At 39.8% G+C, this 12,812-nt stretch overlaps 2 protein-coding genes across 4 annotated transcripts in view; both read left to right on the top strand.

Annotated features, from left to right (window-relative positions):
* Positions 1-4,828, top strand: part of LOC122667930 (myotubularin-related protein DDB_G0290005-like) — a 29,524-nt gene extending 24,696 nt beyond the window's left edge. For all 3 annotated transcript variants that reach the window (XM_043864416.1, XM_043864418.1, XM_043864417.1), the window contains exons 3-6: positions 371-480; positions 570-941; positions 3,025-3,697; positions 4,420-4,828. In XM_043864416.1, the coding sequence (XP_043720351.1) occupies positions 371-480; positions 570-941; positions 3,025-3,697; positions 4,420-4,490 (1,226 nt within the window). In that variant the 3' untranslated portion in view covers positions 4,491-4,828. The remainder of the gene's footprint in view (positions 1-370; positions 481-569; positions 942-3,024; positions 3,698-4,419) is intronic.
* A 3,847-nt stretch (positions 4,829-8,675) lies between these two features.
* Positions 8,676-11,744, top strand: LOC122667931 (protein FIZZY-RELATED 3). Its single transcript, XM_043864419.1, has 10 exons — positions 8,676-9,254; positions 9,557-9,679; positions 9,814-9,918; positions 10,012-10,191; positions 10,505-10,567; positions 10,671-10,865; positions 10,949-11,050; positions 11,206-11,268; positions 11,490-11,558; positions 11,678-11,744. The coding sequence occupies exons 1-10, from the start codon at positions 8,775-8,777 to the stop codon at positions 11,729-11,731; spliced, it is 1,434 nt and encodes a 477-aa protein (XP_043720354.1). The 5' UTR covers positions 8,676-8,774; the 3' UTR covers positions 11,732-11,744.
* The last annotated feature ends 1,068 nt before the right edge of the window (positions 11,745-12,812 follow it).

Genomic DNA, 12,812 nt, shown 5'->3' with positions numbered 1-12,812 from the left:
CTCAGTGAGGGTAGGGGAGAGACTACTAGAGATGCTGAGGAGGGCATGATTAGAAGGACATTGAGTGAACTGCCTTTGTCCAGTGCAGTGCCAGCCTCATCTGAATAGTTGTGTGTTGTGTTGTGTTGAATTTTCAAGCTGTGATGCATTGAACTGTTTTATACTTGTTTTATGATTTGCTTCTGATTCGTGGAATGCCATCTTAGGCATAGATATTTTATTTTGAACCTTTAACTTTAAATACTGAAGATAAACTGTAACGTGTAGACGGCGAAATATGGGTGCTATTCTCTTTAAATTTGCAGATTAGTGTTTTCAATCCTGTTTTTTAGTTCTTACTGTAAGGGACCAACAAAAATTTCTTGTCCAGCTTATGATGTAGTGGCAAGTTTTCAACTGAAAAAGCCACTCTCTCTGATACAAGCAAATATTCCTGAGCTTGAGCAGAACATCTTCGATGAGATTGAAATTCCCTCCACGGTATGGAAACCTTCCCTTTCCCTCCAGTATTATCTGCTTTTTGATTTTGTTTTTCTTGTAATTCTGATCTAACAAGGTCACTTAACCAGGTGGTTGTAATATCCCTGACGACTTTGCCTGGATCAAACTCAACAAGTGTGGTGTTTGCAGTAGTGCCATATAACAAACATTCAAGCATAACTGCAACTTGGCTAAGTCTAGTGAGGGCCATTTTTGAGTCCTTTATTATACAGCAGTCGTCTCTCCACGTGAATGAGACATTGTTTGGGGATCCAGTTTCTTTTGAACTTCTAAAATTCAAGGATGGAATTACAGTGACACCTCAGCAGAGTGGATATCTTCTGCAGAAAGCACAAATATATTTCAATTTCACCTTAAACTTCTCTATTCATCAAATAAAAGAAGATTTTACTGAGTTGACGAAGCAGCTGAGGTCTGGCTTACATTTGGCTTCAGACGAGGTTTGGCCATTTTATCCACTTTTGACCTCCATGTCATTCTATTTCATACTTCCATTAGCATGATTTCTTTTTGCTTGCGTATATCATGCATTGTTTGTCAAGAAATATTGTCCTGGATGTCAAGCTTTGAATGCCAGAATTCTGTGAACAGGTGGAACCCAAGATCCCCTGCTCAGATGTCAATCTTCAGTCTAGAGTTGGCAATTGGCAAAATAAAGCTTGAGATCCTGTGGAAAAATACAACTTTTGAGAAATAGTTGAGAAGAAATGGATGGCTGAAATGGAGGGAACATCACTGATACATGGGAGGGGTATATGATTGGATTTGAGTCTAAAATTTTACACATGGCCAATCTAGACCATTCCTTATATATCAACTGTTGGAATTGCGGCATCAACCTTCCACATGGTACAACTAGATGGACTGTCAACTAGATTCCTTCTGTGACAGCTGTCCAGGAAAACTTTCCTTTGTCCTAAATTTTTTAATGTGATAGGCAGTGATGTAGTTCGTCAAATTTCATTTGAATTTTGGTCCCCAAACCGGTATAACAGTGGTCCATGGAGCATTTTGATTTGCATTTCTGACATATTAGCCTATTTTGGCACAATTCCCAGCCGAAGTTTAATAAATAAGCTACATGTTTGTTGTTAGAGAGAGTTGAACTAGACCTTCTATGCTGCCTAAGTATGCCTTAACCACCAAAACAACTGCAGTTGTTGTGAGTAACAATCTTTAGATATCATAATGATTCATGGTAAATATTTACAACATCTTTTGAGCAATGGTTTCCTGTATGGCTCTACTTTTAAGGGCTTCCTGCGTGAACCCAAATTTCTGCCCATGTTGAGACTTGGATGGGAACAGATTTTTTGGATTTGTGGACCCCAAAGTCCCCTGCTCATGTCAAGTTTCAGCCAATGGAGTATGCCAAGTGATGAAGCATTGAAAAATTTCAGGACTATGAGAGAGGGCACAGTAGTCGTTGGAATACTGTGATGGACACACATGTGAGGGTATGCATGCTATTGCATTAGGCTCTGAATTTGTCATGTGAATAGTCCGAACAGTGTCCTGTCTAGCCAATGGAATTGCTAAATCATCTTTCCACATGGCAAAATGAGATAGGCCGTGGGGGAAGGCTTCCCTGGTAGGCCTGCATAAAGATTGGTTTGTTATATCTTTCTTATCTTATATATTTATACTCAACTCAAGAAACCTATCTTTATAATTATTTTGTTTCTAATATATACAAATATTCACTTGAAAGTTAGACCAGAATATTTGTTTCATTCACCAAACAGCAGTGGCCTCTGAAATGAATTTTACAACCAAGTCTGAAAGTCATGGTGATCAAGCCCATGTTCATGATTTGAATATTGTGTCTGATTCTTCTTTTTGCTTTTTAGTTCTTGAATTTCTAACGATTGAAGGTTCCCTCCATGGGTGCCAAAATAACTTGTCATAGTCGAAGGTCACCATACCTGGCATGGAAGTTAGATCCGAGGAGTCAGTTCTGTCTCTGGCGTTTATGGACGGTACAGAGATAGTTTTTCACTTTTGGTGTCTGCTCAAAAGACTGCATCCACCTTGGTCTGAAATCCCTCCTTGTAGTTAGTTAACTGATTGCCATCGAGTGGATTTAACCATGAATCTGTCTTGATGGAGTTCAGAACATGGTAGCATAGTTAACAAACCAAGACCAGGTTGTCTAATTGGGGCTCGGTGAACTGGGTATTGGTTCTCAGAGTAGGTCAGTATGACAATTATTGAGGCAGATATTGTCCAAAAAATGACCAATTTTGATTGGTCCATCAGTTTCTGACTTCTTACTCTACTTGATGGAGTTTGTTGAAATCTGCTGTGCATAAAAGGCAGATATATGAGGTGAGGGGGATGGTCCTTACTCTACATCTTAATTTCTTTGGGATTGTCCAGACTGACTTGGTATGGCCCCTCTTCCATTACCTTGGGCCAGTTTCAGTTGATAACTTGCTTGGTAGATGATCCTTCTCTGCTTGATATTTGATGTTTACCATTCTGAGGACATGAATCTGATTACCTATGTTTTGTGGAATGCAGAATTTGTATGTTAGCATGACGAATTTAGAAGGGTCGACAGTGGCTCCTCCTACTACCATTCAGGCATCTGTCTTGCAGGCAGTTGGAAATCATCCTCCTCCGAAGTCGAGGTTGAAGCAGTTGGCTCAAACCATAAACAATGGTTCTGCAAGGAACCTTGGACTCAATAACACCGAATTTGGTAGAGTTAAGTCGGTGCAACTTTCTTCTGTTTTGGAACACTCCCTCAATGGTGGTAGCACTAATGGGTCACCTAGTCCAGCTCCTCTGCCCCATCCCCACCACCACCATCATCACCACCACCACCACCACCACCATCATCACCATTCTAAAAGTCACCACCATGACGCTGACATGGCTCCTGCTCCTGCCCCGGACAGTAGCTACACAGCAAAGCCTCCTCCTGGTTGCCAAAGTGGATCTATGACCAAGCCCAGGGGGCGCCACCCTCGCTTGGTCCCTCATATTGCTCCAGTAGTTTCTCCGCACCAACCTAACCCTAGTGCTGCACCAAATCTAGATGTAGAGACTCCTGCACCAACACCACATTTACCTCCCACATTTCCTCCGTTGCCGGCTGTTGTTTTTGCCCATTCTCGGCCTCCAAGTAAGAGCATTGAAGATGTGGAGACTCCTAATGCTACACCATCAGTTTCACCTTTGCCATCTTCATGTGAGTTTTTCTTGATTTAATTTATTGTCTTAACTATTTAGCAGATGCTATTAGTAGTTGTTGTGGTATTTGATTAATTAACCTAAAATATTCTGCACATTTTATCCTCCGTGTATAATGCATGCAATCATGGTCAGCTTGGTTTTTCTTCTGTATAGTGTAGGTTCTGCAAGTAAATAATGCCTGTTGATTGTGGAAGCCCAATTGTTTAGTTTTTGGTAGAAAGAAGTCCTATAGTTATTATGTTATAATTGTTTTAGTGTTACTGTTGGATTTGATAAGTTTTTTTTTATTTTTTTTGGGGGGGGGGGGGGTGTTGCAGAGAAGCCCTTCCACATTTCGTCCCTAGATCTAGGGGTCTGACCACCAGGAAAATTGCATCCGATACATTTCCTCCCTCGATCTAGCGGTCCGACCACCAGGAAAGTTGCATCCAATAAGAGTCCCATTGGTTATTTGCCGTCGTTTTATTGATACTTCCAAATGTTGGAAGTATGGGGGTTGTCACTTCAATAGCTTAGGCATAGATACAGTACTAATTCTTTGGTTCTAAATAATATTTTTCTAATTATGAAATGAAGATCAGTTCTCATTCTTTTAGTTCTACAAATGGGTGATATGAAACTAATAAATTAATTTCCTATCACTCTCTCTTGTTTTCCTTTGAATAAATCCCAAAATTTACAGATATTGCTTCTGATATTCATTTACGGTTGATTCAGCTTCTGCAGGCCGCCTTCCTCCCTTTGTAAGGGCACTTCCACTGCTGTTGCTACTGATAATAGAGTTATAATGGAAGATAAGATGGAGATTTTTTCCCCCTAGTTAAAATCGCCTCACTAGCTTCCGACGGACAAAAGCAGCTCATCAGTCCCAGACCTTTCAATTGAGAAAAGAGATTGGAGGTACTTGAAAAGTGAGAGCAGCACGAAGGGTGTGCCTCTCATCCAAGTGGGATATATTTTGTTTTTGTGCGTGTATATATTGATTATATTGCTGTCAGCGGATGTGTTTCAGGTCAAAGCCACAGAGGTTGGCAGGCCTTTGGTTACATGTTATCGCTGCTGCTCTTGTTGTGTACGACTATCCTGCAGAAATGTAATGAGAAATAGAAGAGCTTTTGCACAACAATGGATCAAGATGACCGCCTTACACTTGTTCCATTTCTTCCTTGAACTGACGTCTAAAACAATCAGTCTCCCCACCTTGGTTGCAGTTATTGATCTGGTGGTTTTTTCTGCCAATCCAACCTAATAATATAAGTTTCTGAATGTCCATCATCCTTACATAATACAAGTTTCTAAATGACTCAATCTGATGAGTTTGTTCTAGGATAATACTGAACTTGCAACTAACATCAATCTGACTCTTAGTTCAGATTGTAATTTTGATTCAATTGAGTAGGTCTATATTTATATTTCTGGTTCTTGTAGCAGTCGTTCAGAGGGTCTGACTCAGTTCTCTCAAACCGTTTCTCATTAACAAGAGGTAACAAAGATAAAAACAAGCTTATTTTATAGCAATGGCAAGTAATCTTTGTTGTTCGCCTTCGCCATTATATCTATCTTGCTAGACCAGGAATGGATCCAGCTGATCTTTACCCTGTGATTTGGAGGGGGTGTTATAGGGGTCTGCGGCTTTCCCTTGCCTGATCTCTTACTCGTCCTGGGTTCTACTTGAAAAACTTAGCCACTTAGTTCATACAAGGCATTCAGACCAGGTTATAAATGCCAAGCTCATAGCTACTCAGCCATTATTGGCATATAGTCCTTATAATGTAACAACATTTTGTGAATTCATGAACAATATAAAGCCAATCTGAGCCAAGTTATACATTTTTGAATTTCCAACATTCTAGAGAAAAGCTTCCATGGCCCAAGACGACTTCTCTTGATCCTGCAAAAGATTTATCAATCCACAGAGTCTATCACCATTTGGAAAATCAACATTCATCATCAAAGAAAGACCTTCATTCGTTGCTATTACTTCATTAGTGGTTTCCATGTTTTTCCTTCTTCCATGGTTGAGAAGTGTTGTTCATCATTAATGTCCTTGCTCTTCCACCTAAGTATAATATTGAGGTAGTTCATTGTAGTGTCTTGGTATAATCTTGAGACATGATAAGGGTTGAAATGTTTTTCCCTAAACAAAACCTTTTGTGTATTTTTGGAGCCAAATACTATAAGCAATCACACCAAAATTTGCCAAGAAATCCAATCTTTCTTGCTTTGCCAATTTCTTGATGCCCAAAAACTAGACATCAACCATTACAAGTAGAGGTCTTAGACTAATTAATGGGCGTATGGTGTTGGAGGTAAGCTGTTGCGGGTAATTATCTACTTTAGAGTGGTATCAGAGAGAGGTTGCTTTGGACTGTGGTAATGGTTGTGTGAGAAATTAAAATAGAGAGTAGTACTACAGGTTCTATGATTAAGTTTAATGGACATAATTAGATGATTTGGAAACCTAAAATGAAATCCTTTATTGTAAGGATTTATATGAACCATTTGAAGGAGATAAAGTAAAGCCAAAAGACATGAATGACAGAGAGTGGTACAACCTAAATCAAAAGGCTATTGAATATATTAGACAATGATTATATTTTAGTGTATTCCATCATGTATCTAATGAAACATTTCCCCACTCTGTTGGAGGCTCTCTATGAGAGAAAATTGTCGGGAACAAGGCTTTCTTGATTAGAAAACTGGTGAATTTGAAATACAAAGAAGACGGTTCCATTGGAGATCACCTAAATGAAATGAAAAGCATTGTGAATCAGTTGTCTGCTTTGAATATGATGTTGGATGATAAACTACAAGTTCTGTTGGATCTTGTGACAACCTCAAAGGGGGTAAATTGAATATAATAAAAAAACTTGATCATTGAAATCATTTGCCAATTTATATATTGAGTTCAAGCAACTTAGCTGAAGTAATAGACAAGTTTGAACTCAACACCCAATCATACAAAGGAAGAGTTGAAACAAAAACAAGAGATGAAGGAAGACAGAAGCATTTATAGTGGTTTAACAATCTCGCCTACATCTACTTCCAAGATCTCACTTGGAATTTCATAACTCAATTGCTTTAACACCCCATGATTGCCTAAAAGCGAATCTTTTAAGGTAAATTTTGGACGACGATAATTTTGTCTGGTCCGATTTTGACGAACCATATATTTTTAGAAAGGTCTTTTCGAGTACTATCCAATATATGAAGATCAAATATAAATTTGATGAGGAACACAATCAGAATTGCACTCAAAATGTGGGACCCACAAAATAATTATTTGTACAAAATAATGATCTACCAATGTTGTCTTTGCACCATCTTTTAGATTTTGGTTTAAAATGATAAAACACAATTATCCTAGAATTGTGATCAATTTTAAAAAATTTGGGACAGTCAATTAATGCTAGGGTAAAATAATAATTTTTTTTCTTCAAAAAACTCAGAATTTTCAGGATTGATATTTATGATGAGATTCCAAGAGACTCATTCCATCACTATCGATATGCTTCCCAAGGTGACAAAATTCATTGTCTACAATTGCATAAAGCATTGATAGAAGGATAATGCTGGTAGAGGTGTGGCTGAATAATTTTGATCTTTGCACATAGCTAATGCAGGAAACTCAAGCTGGATGGCCATTGGAGTTTACTATTCTACTAGCTATTTCATCTTTAATGTCTTTATTGAAAGTCTGTAGGTTAAACATGAAGGCAATATAGATGTCAAGTAAAGAACATACATATTAACAACATCGCTGACTCGCTATCTCGGAAGACCTTGTACCCTGTACAGGATAGATTGGCTTACTTCCACTCCTTGGCTCCAGAGAGACTTGTCTCGCGGATGCTATGATTGTTGTACGATTCTCTCAATAAATGACCGTTTCACAAATAAATAAATAAAATGCTTACATGAAGAGTAATTACTCTCCACATACATGCAGCTGATCTTTATCCCCTGCGGTTCGCTGACGGGTACAATTGTGCGATTCCTCTCATAGGGGGGTTGAAATGACCATTCCACCCCCTAACCAAACACACTACCCGGGTGGGGTCCACCCTCTTTTATTAGAGGCACTAGGGAACCGTACCAAGCAGGGGAACCGCAAGTGATAAAAATTCGCAGCTGATCCGGATCCAAAATGAACATTGCAATACAAGAGGCTCTCGTACGGGGCTGAGCCACACAAATGGAATCCAAGAGTGGAACCCACCTCTCATGGATTCCATCTGGGCGGCTCAGCCCGTACGAGAACCTGAACTGCACTTTGCAATACAACCACACTCTGTCGAGGGGGGTGAATGTTCACGTACGTGAGCGTATGTGAACGACTCACAGCCGTTCAGATGGAACATTCCCATAGAATAGATTCCATCTAAACGGTTGTGAGTTGTTCACGTACGTGAACATTCCCTGCACACCACTCTGCCTCGCCATGCTTTCAATTTTTTTTCCTTTCCATCTGTACCCTCCAACAAATATATCACTTACCCACTTGACAAACAAACCTAAGGCACCAAATATCAATCAAGAACTACACAAATCCAAGAGACACATCACTATCCAATGCATCACCGAGTCTGGATCCCCTACCCATGTGGTAACCACCCCAAGGGTGATCCAACCGTCCATTGGGTGTGGGGTAACTACCCCATATGAACAGTTGGATCACTCCTGGGGTGGTTACCACATGGGGATATAGATAAAGAGAAATTACGTTAAGTGGAGACATTTTAGGAAAGAAGAGGGTTAATTTAGGAAACAAAAGGGAGCGTCAACAATAACTCCTCCAACAGCTAGTTTCTTTTCGCCCAATAAATCAATAAAATAATTCTCACCCCACCTAAACCAACCTGGACCCTTAAATTTGACCGTTGAGCTCTAAACCCAAAGTTTAAATACTCTCCCTGCCGGTCTCTCTCTCTCTCTCAACTTGTGATTCACTTCTCCTTTTTTGCTTGGAGTGAGAGGTCTTCCCAGCACTAGCTTCTACTTCTTCTCCTCCAAAAGAGAAAAAAAACCCAATTTTTTTAGAGGCGAAGAAGAACAGCAGAGTGAACCCAGAAATGGATTCAAGCCAGAGGAGGAAAACCGGGTTGAATCTCCCAGCTGGGATGACTGAAGCTCATCTTCACCTTCAAGCTTTCTCACCCACTTCATTGCGAGCGATCTCTAACTTGTCATCATTGTCTCCTTCAAAGGGAACTTGCAGCGACAGATTCATACCCTGCAGATCCTCTTCACGACTTCACACTTTTGGATTAATCGAAAATGCTTCCCCTGTTAAAGAAGGGGGAAACGAGGCTTATTGCAGGTTGCTGAAGAACGAACTTTTTGGAACTGATTTTGGGTCTTTTTCTCCTGCAGGTCAGGCTCAAGGTTCACCTTTGATGAGTCCAAGCAAGAATATGTTGAGGTTCAAGACCGATCCATCGAGTCCAAGCTCTCCTTACTCTCCATCTGTGTTTACCCATGATGGAGCAATCTCCGGGGAGGTTTCCACGCCACCTAAGCCTCCTAGGAAGATTCCCAAGACACCCCACAAGGTTAGATCCAATCTAGTCTCGGCTCTGTTCTATATTTATTAGCTCCTTTACACCATGCCTTTTTATAAAATAAAAACTTTTAATAGGAGATATCGTTAAGATCTATTTGTTAGATTTGTAGATTATTACCAACGTACTGTTTATCAACTTTTGGGTTAAAGCTGAGGGACTTTGTAGATTGATGCAAATGGAAAGGGTTTTAGAAATTTTTTTCTAAAGGGTTGCAGGGTCTAGCTGCTCCCAGTGTACAGTTGATCAATTTTAGCCCCATTTGTTTAAAATTGTCTTCTAATGGATTGCAGGTTCTAGATGCCCCCTCACTTCAAGATGATTTCTACCTGAACCTTGTAGATTGGTCCTCACAAAACACTCTTGCAGTTGGATTGGGCACCTGTGTTTATCTATGGACTGCATCAACCAGTAAGGTTAGTAGGACCCCATCAATTCTCTGACTCTGTTTTACTTCTCAACTGGGGAGAGTTGATTTTTGAGTTGAAAAATGATAACCGCACAATATGACCTAAATCTGCCTAATTTTTTCATTTAATGATGTTTCTAGGTGACAAAATTATGTGATCTGGGACCTAATGACAGCGTGTGTTCAGTTCAATGGACCCGTGAGGGCTCTTACATATCAGTAGGCACATATCTTGGTGAAGTTCAGGTAAGGGTTTTCTATTCATGATTGAAGCATCTAAATGATACACAAATTTTACACACTCTTGAGTTTCAGTGAACAATATGAGATTTGTGACAGGTTTGGGATGGCACTCAGTGCAAGAGGGTCCGTACCATGGGTGGGCATCAAACTAGAACCGGAATTCTTGCGTGGAGTTCGCGTATACTGGCTTCTGGGAGCAGAGACCGAACCATACTTCAACATGATATTCGTGTCTCCAGTGACTTTGTTAGTAAGCTTTCCGGCCATAAATCTGAGGTAAGTTTTCTCTTCTAATTTGTGAATAATCTGAAGTTGTGGCACATGATCATAGAGATGTTTGTCCACGATGTGTATCTCTTTTATGTGTAACAAGAATATGCAGTGGGCCTCTTTACCATGAACTGGCACTGAAATCACTGGTTCTGTGTGTTAGTCTAGTAACACTGCAGGAGCAAAATGCAACTGTGTGGAATGCATAACAGTATTTTGCATATTTGTCTGCATGACCGACCATGTTTAAAGCTTTCAAGCTTGTGTCAAATGAAGTCAATCTGATTTTTTTTTTTTTTTTTGTTTGTTTCAATCTCAGGTATGTGGCCTGAAATGGTCCCATGATGACAGGGAACTTGCATCTGGTGGAAATGATAATCAGGTCTATCCTAAATCCATTAATCGTTTCAGACTTGTTCTGAATTTCTTTCACACTTTTAGCAAAGTACTAAATCATGGGATATGGTTACTTATCTTTTCCTCAGCTCTTGGTTTGGAACCAGCATTCTCAACAGCCAGTCTTAAAACTTACAGAGCACACTGCTGCTGTCAAGGCCATAGCTTGGTCACCACACCAGAGCAGCCTTCTTGCATCTGGAGGTGGAACTGCTGATCGGTGTATTCGCTTTTGGAACACCACAAATGGGAACCAGCTGAACAGTGTGGATACAGGCAGCCAGGTTTGTCTGATTTATATATGCAGTCATCAATATGTTCCTCTACAACGATTGGATAGACGATTTACCATGACTATCACTTGCAGGTCTGCAATCTAGCATGGAGTAAGAATGTGAATGAGCTTGTCAGCACTCATGGATACTCCCAGAATCAGATTATGGTGTGGAAGTATCCATCAATGGGCAAGGTATAAGGATAATGACTTTTGGCAATGCAACAATGAAATATGTTTCAGAGAAAACTAATGGTGTGAAATAAGAAAATGCTCAAAGGTCACAAGCCTAGACTTTTTCCATTGATTGATCAATGTTCTCTATGCTGAACCGAATTTTGATGCGACAGGTCGCAACCTTAACTGGTCATAGTTTGCGAGTATTATATCTTGCCATGTCACCCGATGGGCAGGTAATCACTGCTTAGTATCGATTGTGCATGCTTATTCATATACCCATTTATAAATTGCACACTTGTTGATCAAATGTTCAACTTGTACAATCACATTTCCTATGTAGTTGCAAATTTTTATTGCCTAGTTAAATATGTGGATAGATGTCTATATGCAGAGATGTTAGCAAAGTTTCTTCATAGTGGCAGTTCAAACTGAAACTAAATTTTTTTTCCGGCAGACTATTGTTACTGGAGCAGGGGATGAGACCCTGCGATTTTGGAATGTTTTTCCTTCCATGAAATCACCAGTAAGTATGGTCATTTGAGTATCAAAGTTCTTGTTCTACTCTGATTATCCTCTATAGTTTCTGCTTCATAAATTTATCACTCTAACCAAGCTCTCTTCTCTTCTCCCTTTACTGTGCAGGCACCAGTCCGGGATACTGGACTTTGGTCACTAGGAAGAACCCATATTCGATAATGAATTGTTTGCAGAAAGCAAACTGTGAATTTAAGGAGTACAGCAGCCCAAACTGTGAAGACCCACTGACCTCCCCCCCCCCAGCCTCACTTATTGGTCACCCCTGTTTCGTTATGTGGATATCTTTGCCCTCTTGGTGTGTTGTCTCTGAGGTCTATGCTGTTGGATCCTTCAGAATTGTAAATCTCATTTTTTTTTCTTTTCTTTTTGGTAAAAATTTGTAAATCCACATGAATAAATAGTAATTTGCTCTCTCTCTCTGGGCAACAGAACTCTACAGAACTACTAGCGAGCAAATCCCACAACAAAAAGTTTGTTTTCAGCTGTATTCATGGACTTGATGATACTTTTCATTTTTGTTTTGCTTCACATAGATCCCAGCCAGATCCAACCAACACTGATGTTTCAAAGTTTAGGGACATACAGTAGAGCAAACTGTTACTGTAAAATGATTTTATGCAGACAACGCATTCAGCAAAAATAGCACAACAAAATGGAAATTTTTACAGACCAGTGCTTATAACCACCACTAAGCATGGTTTCAAGAATTGGGAATCAGAACGATGAATCAGTTGATTCGATTCCGTCCCGGATTCTGTCTTTTAAAACCTGGGCACTAAGCATGGTTCCAAACTCTCCATATTTGTTTGTCACATCTCAGATTAGATTAGATCAAAATATGATCAACAAATGCAATGTGGCAATGCAACAACATCTACAATATCCCAATGCTGCTTACCACAAACAACTAGATATTTCCACTTCCCCCACCGTCGGAAATTTCTTCCCACAAGGTAAGAAGATTAGATAAAGGGACATCCTCAACATTTAGAACTTCCTAGATTATAGTTTGAAGAGCGACGAGTAGAGTTTGAGATGGAAATAGGGCCGCAGGGATTGACCATGGTGGGGTGGACCTAGTAGGGAATCTAAAAGAGGAGCTTAGTTGCAGATCAAGAATCTAATCTTAAATTTTTATATCTTTTCTTGTATATTTCCATCTTGTTTAGGAATTTCCAGCCCCCATTAATATGGTTTCTGTATTGGAGAGGTGCCTTTTTGGCAATCCAAGAGAGTCGTT

This window comes from Telopea speciosissima, chromosome 7, assembly GCF_018873765.1.
Source record: "Telopea speciosissima isolate NSW1024214 ecotype Mountain lineage chromosome 7, Tspe_v1, whole genome shotgun sequence".
Classification (NCBI taxonomy): Eukaryota; Viridiplantae; Streptophyta; class Magnoliopsida; order Proteales; family Proteaceae; genus Telopea; species Telopea speciosissima.
Note: the sequence above shows the minus strand (reverse complement) of the source record. Positions and strands in the feature narration are given on the sequence as shown.